Source organism: Gilbertella persicaria, assembly GCF_025201335.1.
Source record: "Gilbertella persicaria strain CBS 190.32 chromosome Unknown B0P05scaffold_7, whole genome shotgun sequence".
Lineage (NCBI taxonomy): Eukaryota > Fungi > Mucoromycota > Mucoromycetes > Mucorales > Choanephoraceae > Gilbertella > Gilbertella persicaria.
In genome coordinates, this window is record NW_026251968.1 from 265124 (window position 1) to 280089 (window position 14966).

The window sequence follows — 14966 nt, forward strand, 5'->3', positions numbered from 1 at the left end:
CTGAACATGTTGTCCTTATCATGGGTAACTTTTTCTTATGTGTTTATGCATCTTGCTTTAATCATGTTAGGTTTAAACACTTCTTGTTTGGGCTGGGAAAAGCAAGCTAAATATCTTGCTGAGACAGGCAAATACACTGTATTGATATTTGAGAATCGTGGTATGGGTCTATCAGACACACCCAGTGGCCTTTATAGGTAACTAGAGAGTACAAAACCCACATTGCTCTAAACATAATATAGTACCTCTCAAATGGCTCATGATGTGATTGATCTATTAGACCACTTGGATTGGAAAGATAAGGTGCATGTAGATGGTGTGTCCATGGGTGGCATGATTGCACTTGAGCTTGCCACTACTTGGCCTGAAAGAGTTGCTTCACTTGTACTTACAAGCACTACTTCTGGCAGACAAATTCCACCTGTAAGTCATATGATGCCCTAACAGAATGACCTTTAACTTTTTATAGTGGAAAGCAGTAACGACACTGACTAGACTCATGACCATCTCAGATCCTAAGCTTAAAATCGGTACAGCACTTGAACTTGTGTACCCAGCTGAATGGTTAGATGATAAGCCTACTGAGCCTGACATGGTTCAATTCGAAACGAACAGAGACATGTCTGTTTCTCTTTTCTTGGCTCGTTTAGACCGTTCTCGTCCCCAAACATTGGCTGGTAACATTGGCCAAACAGCTGCTTGTCTTCGTCATTATGTCTCAGATCAACGATTATTGAAAATCAAAGAATCAGGTATTCCTGTCTTAGTTGTCACAGGCACATGGGATAATCTAGTCAACCCAAAGAACTCACATCATCTCAGTCGAGTCTTGGGTTGTCCACTAGAAATATTCGAAGGCAGTGGCCATGGTTTGCCAGGCGAACAACCTGTTAGATACAATCAATTAATAGACAATCATTTCTCAAAGGCTTCTTCTGTTTAATTTAAATCCAAATAGCTTGTTTAAGTCTATAACCCATCTTTTTAAAGATACCGTCTGTCTTTTGTGCTTGTTCTAAACTAATGATGGGCTTCTGGATAATAAATTCATTGTCTTCAGGCGAATGGCCTGTTGCTTTGGCAATCTCCTTGACCATCTCTATAATTTGCTGTTTGCATGTCTCGACCTCGCCATCTAATTCACCCAAGACATTATAACGAACAGCTTTAAAGACAATATAATCGTCTTCTTCTAGTGTAGCCATAGCTTCTTCTTCTTCTTCTTCTTCAATCGTACCAGGTTCTTTTTCAATATTGATATCTCCTAAGCTTTGATTATGGATACTACCCGTATTCCAACGTACAAGTTCACCATCAGTTAAATGCCTTAATATCATACCATAGTTTTGATCTTCTGATCGAGAAGCAGGTGTGAGTGAAGATAAGATATACTCACCCATCTGAATAGAAAGAATAGTCTCTAATGCCAATCGTTTGAATTGAATCACTTTTTCAAGTCCATAGTTATAACTACAGACATACAGTGCTTTTTCAGTCAAGAGAACCACTTTTTCCTCAAATTTTCTATTATGTCACATTGAGTGCATTGTCTTGCCTGATGTTAGTTACCTTGCATTGGATGTATCGCTGGGTGATAAAAGTGTCCAACCTGCCATTCTTGTCTCATCATCAGCAATGACAATTTCACTACTAATATTGACTATTATTATCATGAGTTACACTTATCAATAATAATATTTAACAGATACTTTACTTGCATTGGATCGAATCTTTGCCCATCGTCGTTCAATGCCTGGTTCTGCAGACATTTTCGTACTCTGAGGTACATGTCGAAAGATCTCTGCCTTATGATAACCAAGAATATAATCTACAGTAGCCTGTCTCCAGAAGTCTTTGATCGTATTAAAATACATCCTTGCAAGTGAATTGGAAGCATCGTTCATCATGCCAGTAATGTTTCTCTTGCCGGTTCTATCAATCGAATAAGACAGTCTTGAAGAAGTCAAGTCATTTTACCTAGTGAAATCTCCTTTTAAAGCACTTGTGCCTGCATACATTCTTGAAATCATATCTCCATTATTTGCCCAGACTAAGACAGATAAGTAAATCACAGAACAACTCATGCTATAAGCGTACCATTGTTAAAAATGCGCTCAAATTCATCATAGTACTTGATGCCTTGTTCTGGATATTCGGAAATGCCAAATCGCATTAATTGTAAATTGAGTACACTTCTTCCAAATGCACTCTATCTATTGTTAATCTAAAGAAACTACCTGTATTTTTTACCTGGACAACATTCGTACGATCCAAACAATCCATACAGTTCTAATGTACAATTCAACATTTAAGGATATACACTAGATTTACTTACAGTTCTAAAGACGCCTGTTTGTTTGCAATAAACTGTTGTGGTCTGATCTTTATTCAAATCAGTTTCCCAAAAATACCTGTATTCCAAGTCAATACACTCCTTTTTCTTTTTAATAAAATGCTTACTGTATTTTGGATAAATCATCATGCAGACTCTTGCTTAATCTACTTATATTTTCAAACTTCATGCCTTTTGTTTCTTTATGGAAATCAAACTCAACATATCTATGTTAAAATGTTAGTTTGCATTATGACTATTGTACTTGCTTTATGTTTGGATCAGCCAGTTCTTCAACATGTTTACGATATTCAGATCCAACAATGGCTTCTCTTCCCACTAATTCTGTCAAATTAACCACAATTTGCTTTCCATAATATTTCTCTTGGGTCTCAAAATGCTTATGAAATGCCTTGTTGTTTTCTTGTTCAGAACGATCTAATGCAGGTACAGGATGTAAACTATAAGGAGATTGACTCCAAAAGACAGGAACTAAATAAATAACGATATGAGCCAATGGATGTTGATTTGATATAGTTTCTTACTGGATCCCCGTGTTTGAATAAACGAAGCAACATGGCTTGTATCATCTTTCTAAAGAAGAGAATAAGACCCCTTGTATAGATACATACCATGTCACTTACTTTGAACAGAATACATTGCTCTGTTTCTACAAAATTGGCTACTTGGCCATCTTCATTCACACCTCTTCTTTGATATCGCATGCCTGCTCTTTCTCTACTTCTTCTTGATATTAATACAAAATCAAATGCATAGCCTTCAATTTGGCATGGCTCTACTTGAAGTGTGCCTTGCATAACAGGCAAAACCCATTCATCCATCTGTCATTGGGTTGAATATCTTACCATGCTAAATGTTCTACTTACCTGTTGAGTTAAAAAGTCTCGAGAAAGATGCTCATTCCACCAAAAGCGTCTATCTACTTTTTTTGAGAGTGGCACTTGTGGGTTATCATAGTCTGAATTGTCTTGCTTGCACTTCTCATACGATCTTTGAAAACTATTCGTGATATCTATAGAAAGTTTCTATAAGTGTGCTCTATTTTAGCTTGTTATTTACCACATGTATTTGAATAAAGAAACATGGATTTACTGAACATTTCAGTAACTTGTCTCAACAAGCGTTGTTCTAATGCATCATCTTCTACATCCATCTCTCCTTCTTCATCATCTTCTTCATGTACAGAAGAAGCAGTAGAAGACACAGAGATGCCTGATAGTTGAGTAGGTACAAGTAAATCCTCTTGCTTCATAACAGACACTAATTCTTCTTGTTGGTGTTGTTGCTGATGTTCAAATAAAATGTCTTGTTCTAAACCTTTGTTTTTCGAAGAAAATGTCTTTTTGATACGATGCATAAATGAGTTTGAATGGGTCAATTGAACAGGTCTTTGTTCTTGCTTTTGTTCTTGTTGTTGTTGTTGTTTTTGCTCTTCTTCTTCTTCCTCAATAGCCTATACATAGAAGCATAAATTTGGCTGAGGATGCATAAAAATAAAATACTTTTAAATCCAGTTGTTGACATGCTTTCGATGCATCAAAACTCAGACAGCTTACACCGTCAATGACATAGACTGAATGACCCATTAAATGACCACGCAGCTGTACAGAAGAAATGACAATCATGTACTTTGCTATTCAACATCAAGTCAAATTGTGTTTTATACAGCATCATGTTACCTTTAAATGCTTCTATAAATCCCAAAACACCATAAATATCATACTTTTGAATAACTTCTTTAGGATCCAATGTATCTAAAAACCAGACCTCAGTCATACAGTGAATTGGATAGAATACTACTTTACCTATGCGTGTCATGGGTTGTTCATCAAAAGGAATCTCTAGCATATGTTTGTCTTTTTTCAAGACAAAAGAACGTTTGGTTACATAGAGTTTTATGACCTCTTTCTCTTGAATAGGCCTTTCTAAAGGAGTACAGTGCATTTTTTTGTCACAATAAAAAAGAAGAAAAAAGGAAACTAACTTATGTTGACGATTCTTGTGCTATGTCAGAAATCATTTTCGATATTAGATCTCCGATTTAGAAGTTCAAAACCGTTACTAGCACTAGAGGATATATAGAAAAGTATTTAATAATAACATGTGTATCATTGAATTATAGATAAAAGACGTATTTAAAACAAATCATTTCTTAAGATTTCTGGTAACAAATTGGAAACAACTGCTTCCATGCTGTCAGAAAGACGAAGAAGTTTGGTGAGGATGATAGTGGTGGGGATAGGGAAACTTTCAATTTCCACCAAGGTAGTTAAAACCTTCAGCAAGATACGCAGACACACTATTTTGCTTAACAACAAATGAAAGCAAAAAATCAAACTTTCTATTTTCAAGCGTTTTTTTTTTTTTGGCGTACAAAGCCATCTTCACCAAGTCCTTATCAAGGCTTGCTTGACTTGTGCAAGAAACAGGCTTAATCTCTTTAAAGCAGACATGCACCACACGCTCAGAAGTATTTTGATGGATCAATACCTTGTTATCCGGGTGCCAGGAAGAACCTACATTTTATTTGTTCTGATGACTGGACATATGCGGGGTATGTCCTAACTCCCTTAAAAAATTACAGCTCTTTGGGTTGCCCAAAAAAGCTTTGGCAGCATTAAGCTCATACTTTGCTCTGTCTTGATTTCTCATTATAGGGCTTATGTCCTTGGTGGTTTCAACAAAATCTCCTGGACGAGACATTACACCAACGGAAAAATTCTTGGGGTCTGAACTTATTTCCGTTAACCTTTCACATAAGACTTTGTTTTCGTCTCCGGACAAATGAAGCCTTGGAGTTTGACAATAAGTATGGGTACCCTCAAATTTAAAATTGCAGCTAGTCATGTTCTTGATATCGCCATAGATCAAAATGAATTTGAATTTTAAGTAATAGCGTCTATGCTTTACATTGCATATATTTCTGTTTCTGAATTAAATTCAAGAGATCAGAAGGTTCTTAATGTATATCGCTTTTCTGAAATATCTGATACTATTGTAGCCTTCATTTTTCAATGTTTTGATGTAAGACTGATAATTCTCTAATGAAGTTAAAATCGTTTTTTCCGCTTCGCCTAAGGTAGATTTGCTAATAAAGAGCTTAAAGTTTATACAGTTTGTAACCAATTACCAAATATGATTTCTTCTTCCTTGACAGGAGTAGCTTTTTTTTTTTAATTTCTTGTGCAGTTGAATACAAGTGATACTTTTTCTAAATTGTTTTGAATGGTTGCTTTAATTTGAATGGAAGGCCGAATCTGGCTACTAGCATTGTGAGATATCGACTTTGTTTTTGTCAAGTAAGAAAAGGCGCAAAAAATACATGTCTAAAAGACAAAAAGTAAATAAGCATTTAATCCCAGCTATTTTTACATTACCCTCCCCCTACCCCTTTTTTTTTTATACAGCCACACAGAATCAAACAAAAATTGCATGATTTCCATCCTTGAACAAATTACCTAAAGTATAATAGATCAATACTGTAGACCTTGTAGAATAAAGGCTTAGGCTATTTACTTAACAAAAATGATATTTGATGTAGCCATTATTTGCATCAATCACAGCTTAGTATTGGTCGATCAATCATATACTGGTTCATATCTGTTACTAATCTATCTCCCTTCTATTCTCTGCTTTTCCTTATAATTTAATGTGAGTAACAATGTAAATAATACTTATGTATCTCATGCTCTGCTTAATTTCTAGCATTTAGTTTTTCACAAAGTGCAAAGGCTCTATTTATAATACTAGTCAAGAGGCAGTCCGTGTTTATTCATGTACTTTGAAGTATCCTAACGGTTTCAAGATCTAGATGTGTATGGTCCTTTATCACTGTGTGCTTCTTGTTTATGACTCTCTCTAGTTTAATAATGTCGGCTAACACACTGATATGATCATTTTAAGGTGAATTAAAAATGAAGTTGCTGTAATTGAAAATTGCCCAAATTGAGTTTAAATAACCATAGCAACGCTTTATCGTTGCCTAGAGACAGTACTGTTTGGTATCCATGATAAGGTTGTTTATGCAATGCAACCCATTTTTCATGCCTAATGTATGAGTATTATGTAGTAGAAAAGTATACACAAAAGAGGCTATATCTAATCTGGCTCACCAAAAATATGTATTACGTAAGTAAGTGCAATTACTCTCGTGTGAACCGGCGTATAAAAAAAATCTTTCTCCATCTCTTTTTTTTCCTCCTCTTCCATCTTTTTTCGTTATGTCAAGTCCTCCTCCATCACAAACAGAACAACAACAACAAGAACAACCACTCACACAAACAGAAAAGAACGATGTACCTAAACTTAAGGCTATTCGTTCGCGTTCTCCTTCACCCTCTACAAAGAAAACGGTGATTGAATCCAGAAGAGCAGAACAAAACAGAGCAGCACAACGAGCCTTTCGACAAAGAAAGGAAAGGTACGTCAAAGAACTGGAAGCTAGAGTCAACGCTATGGCGGACTGGCCTGCTCGTATGGAGGCACTGGAAGTCGAAAATGAACATTTAAAACGAAAGATACAAGTTCTAGAAGAAGAAAATAGCATGTACAACAATCATAGAAAAAGTCTCAAATTGGACTATATCAATAACCGTGAGCCTGCTTATACATCATCATCATCGTCACCACCACCACCAACACAATTATCACCTGCACATACACCTAATTCAACTTATACACCTATTGCACCACATCCACAACAACAACAACAACAAACAACTTCTACTACGTCATCATCACAACCTCAAGGTACTGGAAAATTTGTTGTGGGTGAAAAAGGTAGAGTTTTAGATGACCTTGTATCCATTTTACGAACTCGCCACAGGCCGCCTATTCAACCCAATTGATATCGTGTTTTATAGTCCAAAAAAAGTGAAGAAATAACAAGTTTATTAATGATTACGTAATAAAAATGAGCCTATAAAAATTGATTACAATAATTGATGACCCTCGGATCTTTGTCCATAATGATCATTCGAGCCATATAAAAAGTCAAAATCCATATTCATACTCAAGTCATCCATCATGACTGTGTGTATGGGGTTCATTGCAGATGTGGAAGGAGTGAGTTTGATATCATCATCAAATGTAGGTTGATAAGGTCGATGAAGGAATGAAGAAGTATTGTTCAATAAAGGTTGTTGGGTATAAAGCATTGGAACTGATTGTTGTTGTTGTTGTTGTTGTTGTTGTTGTCGGTAATTTGTAGATAGGCCATGCGTAGACATGCTCTTTTTAATACGGCGTATTTTCCCTGAAGATTGGGAAGTGACTGGAATCACAGCGTCATTGACTGGATAGGGTGGATAGTGTCGATAAGGTGTAGTTGTGTTTGAACTGGTACTACCAGTGGATACCACTGACTTGTTACTTGAACCTCGATGGAAGCCTGTATGGCTCATATGGAGTCGATTCATGGACCTTAAATCTTGACAAGACTGTGTTGATCCTCTGAGTTTACGAAGACTATTGTTGTTGTTATTGTTCTGAATATGAAGTGGTGCAGCATGACCATTGGATAACGGCTGATGATATTGGGGATAAGGCGGTGGCTGAAGATGAAAGATATCTGTACTTGAAGACTGCAATAAAGATTGTGGCACAACCATAGGATAATTCACTGTTCTTGGAAAAGAAGGTGTTTGCTCAGAAATCGTGTTTCTTCGCTTCGTATGTTGTTGAAGAATAGGCGAAGGTGAAGTGCCCACTGAAGAATTAGTGCTTGCATTATCATTGACATAAGATCGCATTTCAAATGATGGAGAAACAGACGCCACACGTTGCGCCAACTGAGCGCATCGTTGATATTCATCAAAGCAAACTTTGTTGACCGTCATTGTGTCTTGATTCATACTCTCGACTCGCAATACAGTCAATGCAGAAGTCATACAGTGAGCAACAAACTGGACACCCCTTGGTGCATATCGAAACGACTGGACAGGATCCAGCAAGAGCCCTTCTACTAAGCGAGTCATCATAGAAGCAGCGGAGATACACATGTGTCGATGAGGGTATGACTTGATGTCGCCATTTGATCCTTGTGGTAAAGGATGCATCATATAATGATAATGTAATACAATGATATTCAAGTGGTACAACATGTGGACAAGTCTCGTCATGGGCGGTATATTTACAGTTGTGTCTTCTTCAGCTGCAGGGAAAGGCCAGGAAGAGTTATGGCGTGAGTAAGCAAGGTGAGAAGGTAAATGCATAAAATCATTGTCAAGCATGGCTTGTAAGTGTAACAGTGCCATATTCTCTTGAATGATTTGTGAATCATTGCGTGTATGTTGTTGTGTTTCTTGCCGTTTTGTGACACGCAAGATGTGTTGGTGAATTTGAGATAATGTGAATGAGAAGGAGATAATAAAACGTTGACCTTCAATCATATCATCTGTACTAGAAGGCGAAGGAAGCAACAAAGCGGGTTCCTTGATATACATGTGACTCATGAAATCAGATTCAATGCCTTGTTCAACACTGTATGTGTGGTGTGAGTAAGTAAAAAAAAAAAAAAAAAAAAAATTCCTTCTGTCTCATTGTTTATGATTTACCATAAAAGGGTATTACAGGCAAATACCATACAAAAGGTACGTTTCTTGGTTTCAGCAGCATCAGGTGTATCGGGTTGAAAAGTATGCAATTGAAGTATTTTACACACTTCAATTGTCCTTGCCATTAAACTTTTAGATTTCTCGAAAAACATAAAGTTGTTCTTGCATTCCATATATTTGATCAATAACAACAAGGTCTGGACAAGTCCAATCGAAGGTCTGCCTACAGCTTCATCCAACATCATCATGACTTTCTGATAATAGTAATTTTCATCTTCACCACTTGGATATTGAAAATGAGCAGCTAGCATACAGACAGCATAGACAAGAATCCTGGGTAATTCATGCATGGCATATTGTCTATTAAAGTAAGAAGGTACAAACAGTGGAAAAAAAGGCTGGATTTGAACAAGATAGAACTGAAGATAGCTTTCAATCTCCATTGTGGATGTTGAGTAATTACTGATTGTGCTCTTGGGTGATGAACTACTGGCAGTAGATTCAGCAGTGTATCGAGTGGAATCCATGGCAAACTGCATGTAGTTGGGGCTGCCTAGTTCGTTTATCAAAAATCGGTCTTCTATTGTTTGCAAAACATCTTTTTTTGTTCTTGTTGGTCATCTAAAAGCTGTTGTTTGCGCATAGCTTCTTCCACTAGTTGCATTGTTGGGCCCCGAGTGAGTTTAAGGCCCTTTCGATCACATGGATGCGGTTCTCTAGTGACTCAATATAATGCTTTGTTGCGCCTCGTTTAGGTGAAGTTGTCTCAAATACACATTGAATAGATGATCTTCTGCAAGTACTGCAAGGTGATCCACCATCACATTTGACCTAGTTATGAATAAGTTCATGACTTGTCTTTATCTTCTTACCTTTCTTCTTCGACAGTCTTTACAAGCCTTGACAATCTTTTGTCTTTTGGGTGCACCTGTAGTGCTTTTCTTTTTTAATGCATTATCATCTTTGATCATTTGTTCTTCAGGCTTTGAATTTTCTTGTTGAGACATGTTCCTAAACAAGAATAAAAAGAAATAAGAAGAAAAAAACTGAAAAAAAAGATTGTTGTACCTGTTTTTATTTTATTTTGAAACACAGCCTTAGAATTACTGCTGTTATATAGAGTTGTTCTGTGAAGATGACGATACGATCACACACAGTAATTGGTGTTACACCATAAAGAACAGAAAGGACGATGTTTTTATAAACACATATAAAAAAGCTGAAACGGATGTTAGGCACAGACGGTGATTTAAGCTAAGATTCATGTGTTTCAGATTATTCTTTTTTTTTATTATCAAATGACAGTTTAAAGAATACTTGCAATCAACAGTCTATAGCACCATATCGCAGAATGAAATAGAGCTGATAATGAAATCATGCGTTGTTTACTCTTTGCGGCAATGTGTTTTCTATGCCTTCTATGATGATTGAAATCAGCCAATCAGACAAGGCAGATCGAAACTTGCTTTGCTTATCGATGCATGAATTTCAAAGTGGCATAGTCGATCTCCAGTTTTTTTTTTTCTTTCTCTTTATTTATTCATATAATGAATATGTACAGAGATAACCTACCTATTATTATTGTTCAAGATGCCAACAATGATCCTATTTCTACAACACGTAAGATATAGACACACTATGAATATACACTCTAATGACTTGATAGAGGATGTATTGAATCAACTTGAACTCGTTAAATACAGTTCCCATCTAAAAGGAATTGATTTGAGCCAGTTTATGCAGATGACGGACGAAAAAGACTTCCAGAAGTTTGGTATTCGAAAACAAAAAGACTGCCAAAAATTATGTTCTACTGCACAGTCCATACGACGATCTTCCATTGACAGTAGTATATTTACTACGGACGAGGAAATTGATTATCCTAGCGAAGAAGAAGTAGAATGGCCTAATTCTATTGCTCGTCCTCTAGAAGCTCAACCCAGACGACTTTCTTTACCTGCCTATTCATCGCCTGCAGAAGAAATAGACAAGAAACGAAGGTATTCTTACCATGCTTTGGAAGAAGAAGTGTTGCCCACGTATTCCTGTACACTGCATAAATTAGGGAAAGCTAAGGCCAAAATTGAATACCAGTCACCTGGTAAAAGAACAAGGCGACGTCCCTGGAGGTACGCTTGCATGATGGATATGCCTGATTGATCTTATATATGTATATTTATTTAGAGATGTCTATATGGAACTGAAAGGTACCATGTTACGACTCTATGAACAAAAAGATAACAATGGTCGATATCATTACCTTCCTACCTTAACAGCTTATTACCAACAATCCATCACCTATACTCGCTTGCTTGATTTATCGCTTGCTTATGCCAAAGTAGATCATGCAGATGACTATACAAAACGATCCAATGTCTTTCGTATCCAGACAGCTTCAGGACCACAAGTCTTGTTTCAAGTACAAACCAATGCTGCTGTCTCTCTTTGGATAGAGAAAATCATGACAGGTAAACAAGTGTCATTGTAATAGTGACTAAATCAAATAGGATGCATGATTGCTATTGCTTTTGCATGAGAAATGTATTTGATTGGTTTATTCAAGACAAGAATAAAGAAATGAAATACTCACACTCACGCTATATTTTTTTTCTTTTTCTCTTCTTTCTTATTTTTTATCCCATATCATGACTAAAAAAGACACTATGCACCCTTCGGTAAGTTATAGTCTGTTATTTAACAGATACTCATGACTATGAACAGTATGAGACAATGATTATTGCTGCCATTTCTCATTTAAAGGAACGTAAAGGGAGTTCTCGTCCTGCTGTAAAAAAGTACATTCTTGCTAATTATAATGTGACTCCTGGAGCCCATTTTGATCAACAAATCAATCATGCTATTCGTCGAGGAGTTACCAAGAATGTCTTTACGCTTCCAAAAGGAATTTCTGGAACGATTAAGCTTGGCAAAATTGAAAAGAAGGCATCTCATGTTTCTACTGACAAGAAAAAGTCTGCTGACAAGAAAACTACCGACAAGAAGCCTATTAAAGAGAAGACTATTGACAAAAAAACGACTGACAAGAAGGCTATTGAAAAGAAGGCTATTGAAAAGAAGCCTGTTGAAAAGAAGACCACAGAAAAAAAGCCAGTTGAAAAGAAGGCTACTGACAAGAAGGCTATTGAAAAGAAGGCTATTGAAAAGAAGACCACAGAAAAAAAGCCAGTTGAAAAGAAATCTACTGAAAAGAAACCTGCTAACAAAAAGACCACTGAAAATAAACCTTCAACAAAGAAAGTAGCCACAACAAAGAAATCCATTGAAAAGAAAGTCCCTGTTCAAAGAACCACGAGAAGAACTAATCCTAAAAGAGCAGTAGCTGCTGTTTAATTATGAATAAACCCTTTATTTCGTCGCTGTCATAACAATATCTTTGCCCATCGTTTGATATTGAACATGATCTAACTGAACCATGTCATTATCAGTAATAGCAGACACTCCATTTGATCCTATAAACATAGGCCCTATTGTCACTATCAACTGATCCCATTCGTTTTTTAAACAAGACTGAATAATTCTTGATCCTCCTTCAATCATTAATGTATGAATACCTTCTTGTTTTAACACTTCTAATACATGCTCCAAAGGAATGCGGTCTATAACAATTATGAGCAACCAAGCACTCTCATATATATGGCTTACCAGTCCTTGTAGGAACACAAACTAATTTGACACCTGCATTCTCAAGTTTTACTTTCTTTTCTGGAGATGCTTGACAGCCCTTTTCAGACACAATTAACCAAGGCTGTTTACCAATGCCTTGTTGATAGTTTGTAACTAGTTTACAATCTAATTCTAACTTGAGAAAGGGGTCAAGTACAATAGGTTGTGGTTGACGTTTTGTACAAGATACATAACGCGCTTACTTATGTCAATAAATAGAATATTTATATCAATATTACCATTTAGCTGTGGATTGTCTACAAGAGCAGTACCAATGCCTATCAGAATACCATCATGTAGAGTGCGTAGATAGTGAGTCATAGCCATACTTTCCTTGCCACTGATCAAGACTTGTTGATTCTGTTTGGCTATTTTGCCATCGAGACTTTGAGCAAAAGTGAGTGTGACAAAAGGACGATTAGAAAAAGAGGGTTTATTTGCATAAATAGGGTCAAGAAAGTCGCGTACTTGTTGAAAGAGTGTTTCGTTCATTTAAAGCTAAAAAAAAAAAATACATGTTTTTCTACTTTAAGAAACTTATAGAATCATACGGATATTTCGAAATCAAACAAAAATTGCATGATTTCCATCCTTGAACAAATTACCTAAAGTATAATAGATCAATACTGTAGACCTTGTAGAATAAAGGCTTAGGCTATTTACTTAACAAAAATGATATTTGATGTAGCCATTATTTGCATCAATCACAGCTTAGTATTGGTCGATCAATCATATACTGGTTCATATCTGTTACTAATCTATCTCCCTTCTATTCTCTGCTTTTCCTTATAATTTAATGTGAGTAACAATGTAAATAATACTTATGTATCTCATGCTCTGCTTAATTTCTAGCATTTGATTTTTGGTAACAATTTTTTTTAATAGAGTGTAGAGTGTATTTATTAAAAGAATATTTGGAATAAATATTAGCCAAGGTTTTCTTGTCATATATGGTACAATGTGGTGAGAATCAAGATGACTACAAAAAAAGATTTTATCCCAACCAATAAGTAGGCTAGAAATAAACCATATTAGTTTTTCCCATGAAATGAATAGAGTGTGCTGCTTACGTTATCATTCAGAAAATCATGTACAAGGTCTCCTATTGGTGCCGCATTCAATTTTTGATGTTCTGGAGAATGGAGAAAATCGTCTAACAAACAAGAAAATCCCTGTTCTTGTGGTACCATCTTTTCTTCATCATCACTATGGTATTTAGGGCTATGTTCGGTCACAGAAGAAGAAGAGGAAGAAGGTGACATGATCACCTCATATAACTGGTTCACTAGATCCATATTGTTGTTTAACATGAAATTTGAATCCAATATGGGGTCTTTGTTGAGAATAGTGTCAATAATATCGGGATATGAATGGGGACTGTAAGAAATAAGGCAGACAATATAGAGTTGGTTCAGTGAACAAGGCTTAAACAAGTCTCCTCCAAGGCCCCCTCCCATATAGAATTTACATTCAAATGTGGATGATTTGAAACGTAGTGACTCAACTAGTGTTTGAGATCCATTTGCTATTGATAAGAGTTGGGCAGGTGATGTGGTAAGGAACGCGTCGGAGCTGGCAGGCGTGAATGAGATGGGCTGTGTGACATGATGATGGCAATTGTCTAGAAGAATACGATGTAATCGAGATAGAGTCTCGGAGGAGTCTGGATGGATCAGGTCATACAATGAACGATGTCCTAGTGTAGTAGGGTCCATATGAAAGAACTTGACAGACTCGTCTGATGCTCGAGCACAGCATAGATCCATGGAAAGAAACATCTGGTAGATCGTTTAGTATTTTCTGCCTTATAAGAAAGAAAGTCTTACCGTCATCATTTCGGGGGGTAATCTATTTTCCTCTCGTTTTTGTTCTCGAAAAGATGTCATTTTAAATGAACTATGGATAGAGGTATTTAAGGGCAATAAGGCAGGTGCTTGTACAGATACAAATGAAGTCTGTTTTGGTGGTTGTGAAGGCGTAGGGGTGTGCTTTTTGATGGCGTTCAATTTCGGTCTACCTCGCTTTTTATGTTTGATGTCAATGCATGTATCTGATTTTCCTAATGTAGAACATCTTTTGCAAGGTCGCGATACTAGACAATAATCTTGTCAATTTCCTGTGTTCCTCCTTTCTTTGTTATACTTACAATCACAAGCTAAATGTGCCTTTTTACAGTTGATCTATCATCATCATAAATGTCAGTAATTTCTCTTTTTTTTTTTTTTTTTTTTTTTTTTAGTTTGGTCCTTACACAAGCAGTAGGTACGTGTGTTGTTTTACTCGTCTTCTTTTTAGTGATTGTTTGAGAGTGGTGATTAATAGTAGAAAGTGATTGTTCTGACATGTTTAATAAGAACGAAGAGAGAAAAAGAGAA

General features: G+C 36.3%; 9 protein-coding genes across 9 annotated transcripts; 3 read left to right on the forward strand and 6 right to left on the reverse strand.

Annotated features, from left to right (window-relative positions):
* Positions 1-63: 63 nt before the first annotated feature.
* On the forward strand, positions 64-943 carry B0P05DRAFT_464425 (Alpha/Beta hydrolase protein; the record flags this gene model as incomplete). The annotated part of the gene is made up of 3 exons (XM_051574217.1): positions 64-197; positions 243-423; positions 470-943. The coding sequence occupies 3 exons, from the start codon at positions 64-66 to the stop codon at positions 941-943; spliced, it is 789 nt and encodes a 262-aa protein (XP_051437839.1).
* Position 944: 1 nt separating this feature from the next.
* B0P05DRAFT_584401 (SacI homology domain-containing protein) lies at positions 945-4201 on the reverse strand (the record flags this gene model as incomplete). Its single annotated transcript, XM_051582345.1, has 16 exons — positions 945-1524; positions 1570-1660; positions 1715-1932; positions 1978-2050; positions 2098-2209; positions 2251-2289; positions 2336-2411; positions 2461-2549; positions 2598-2824; positions 2878-2926; positions 2977-3174; positions 3220-3365; positions 3413-3806; positions 3856-3986; positions 4033-4107; positions 4159-4201. 16 exons carry the CDS (start codon positions 4199-4201, stop codon positions 945-947), a joined length of 2541 nt encoding a protein of 846 aa, XP_051437840.1.
* A 1739-nt stretch (positions 4202-5940) lies between these two features.
* Positions 5941-7062, reverse strand: B0P05DRAFT_529703 (uncharacterized protein). Its single transcript, XM_051576784.1, has 2 exons — positions 6466-7062; positions 5941-6400 (listed from the first exon to the last, which is right to left on the reverse strand). Exons 1-2 carry the CDS (start codon positions 6897-6899, stop codon positions 6262-6264), a joined length of 573 nt encoding a protein of 190 aa, XP_051437841.1. The 5' UTR covers positions 6900-7062; the 3' UTR covers positions 5941-6261.
* Positions 7063-7284: 222 nt separating this feature from the next.
* On the reverse strand, positions 7285-9446 carry B0P05DRAFT_584403 (uncharacterized protein; the record flags this gene model as incomplete). The annotated part of the gene is made up of 2 exons (XM_051582346.1): positions 7285-8833; positions 8908-9446. 2 exons carry the CDS (start codon positions 9444-9446, stop codon positions 7285-7287), a joined length of 2088 nt encoding a protein of 695 aa, XP_051437842.1.
* Positions 9447-9561: 115 nt separating this feature from the next.
* Positions 9562-9914, reverse strand: B0P05DRAFT_584404 (uncharacterized protein; the record flags this gene model as incomplete). The annotated part of the gene is made up of 2 exons (XM_051582347.1): positions 9562-9738; positions 9780-9914. 2 exons carry the CDS (start codon positions 9912-9914, stop codon positions 9562-9564), a joined length of 312 nt encoding a protein of 103 aa, XP_051437843.1.
* A 540-nt stretch (positions 9915-10454) lies between these two features.
* On the forward strand, positions 10455-11395 carry B0P05DRAFT_569201 (Pleckstrin homology domain-containing protein; the record flags this gene model as incomplete). The annotated part of the gene is made up of 3 exons (XM_051581231.1): positions 10455-10527; positions 10574-11036; positions 11092-11395. 3 exons carry the CDS (start codon positions 10455-10457, stop codon positions 11393-11395), a joined length of 840 nt encoding a protein of 279 aa, XP_051437844.1.
* Positions 11396-11552: 157 nt separating this feature from the next.
* B0P05DRAFT_584406 (linker histone H1 and H5 family-domain-containing protein) lies at positions 11553-12258 on the forward strand (the record flags this gene model as incomplete). The annotated part of the gene is made up of 2 exons (XM_051582348.1): positions 11553-11582; positions 11629-12258. 2 exons carry the CDS (start codon positions 11553-11555, stop codon positions 12256-12258), a joined length of 660 nt encoding a protein of 219 aa, XP_051437845.1.
* A 13-nt stretch (positions 12259-12271) lies between these two features.
* B0P05DRAFT_529709 (dihydrofolate reductase-like domain-containing protein) lies at positions 12272-13128 on the reverse strand (the record flags this gene model as incomplete). The annotated part of the gene is made up of 3 exons (XM_051576785.1): positions 12831-13128; positions 12571-12789; positions 12272-12524 (listed from the first exon to the last, which is right to left on the reverse strand). The coding sequence occupies exons 1-3, from the start codon at positions 13081-13083 to the stop codon at positions 12274-12276; spliced, it is 723 nt and encodes a 240-aa protein (XP_051437846.1). The 5' UTR covers positions 13084-13128.
* Positions 13129-13502: 374 nt separating this feature from the next.
* B0P05DRAFT_529712 (uncharacterized protein) lies at positions 13503-14952 on the reverse strand. The gene is made up of 5 exons (XM_051576786.1): positions 14843-14952; positions 14738-14771; positions 14418-14683; positions 13662-14369; positions 13503-13606 (listed from the first exon to the last, which is right to left on the reverse strand). Exons 1-5 carry the CDS (start codon positions 14933-14935, stop codon positions 13586-13588), a joined length of 1122 nt encoding a protein of 373 aa, XP_051437847.1. The 5' UTR covers positions 14936-14952; the 3' UTR covers positions 13503-13585.
* Between the last annotated feature and the right edge of the window lie 14 nt (positions 14953-14966).

Bases quoted from the DNA above. Each gene is read 5' to 3' on its own strand.
- B0P05DRAFT_529703 (XM_051576784.1), bottom strand. From the start codon at position 6,899: ATGCTATTTTCTTCTTCTAGAACTTGTATCTTTCGTTTTAAATGTTCA. The intron at 6,401-6,465 runs GTGAGCCAGATT...CTCATACATTAG, and splicing joins TTACGTAATACATATTTTTG to GCATGAAAAATGGGTTGCAT.
- B0P05DRAFT_529712 (XM_051576786.1), bottom strand. From the start codon at position 14,935: ATGTCAGAACAATCACTTTCTACTATTAATCACCACTCTCAAACAATC. The intron at 14,772-14,842 runs GTAAGGACCAAA...TGATGATGATAG, and splicing joins CACACGTACCTACTGCTTGT to ATCAACTGTAAAAAGGCACA. The intron at 13,607-13,661 runs GTAAGCAGCACA...GTTTATTTCTAG, and splicing joins ATGATTTTCTGAATGATAAC to CCTACTTATTGGTTGGGATA.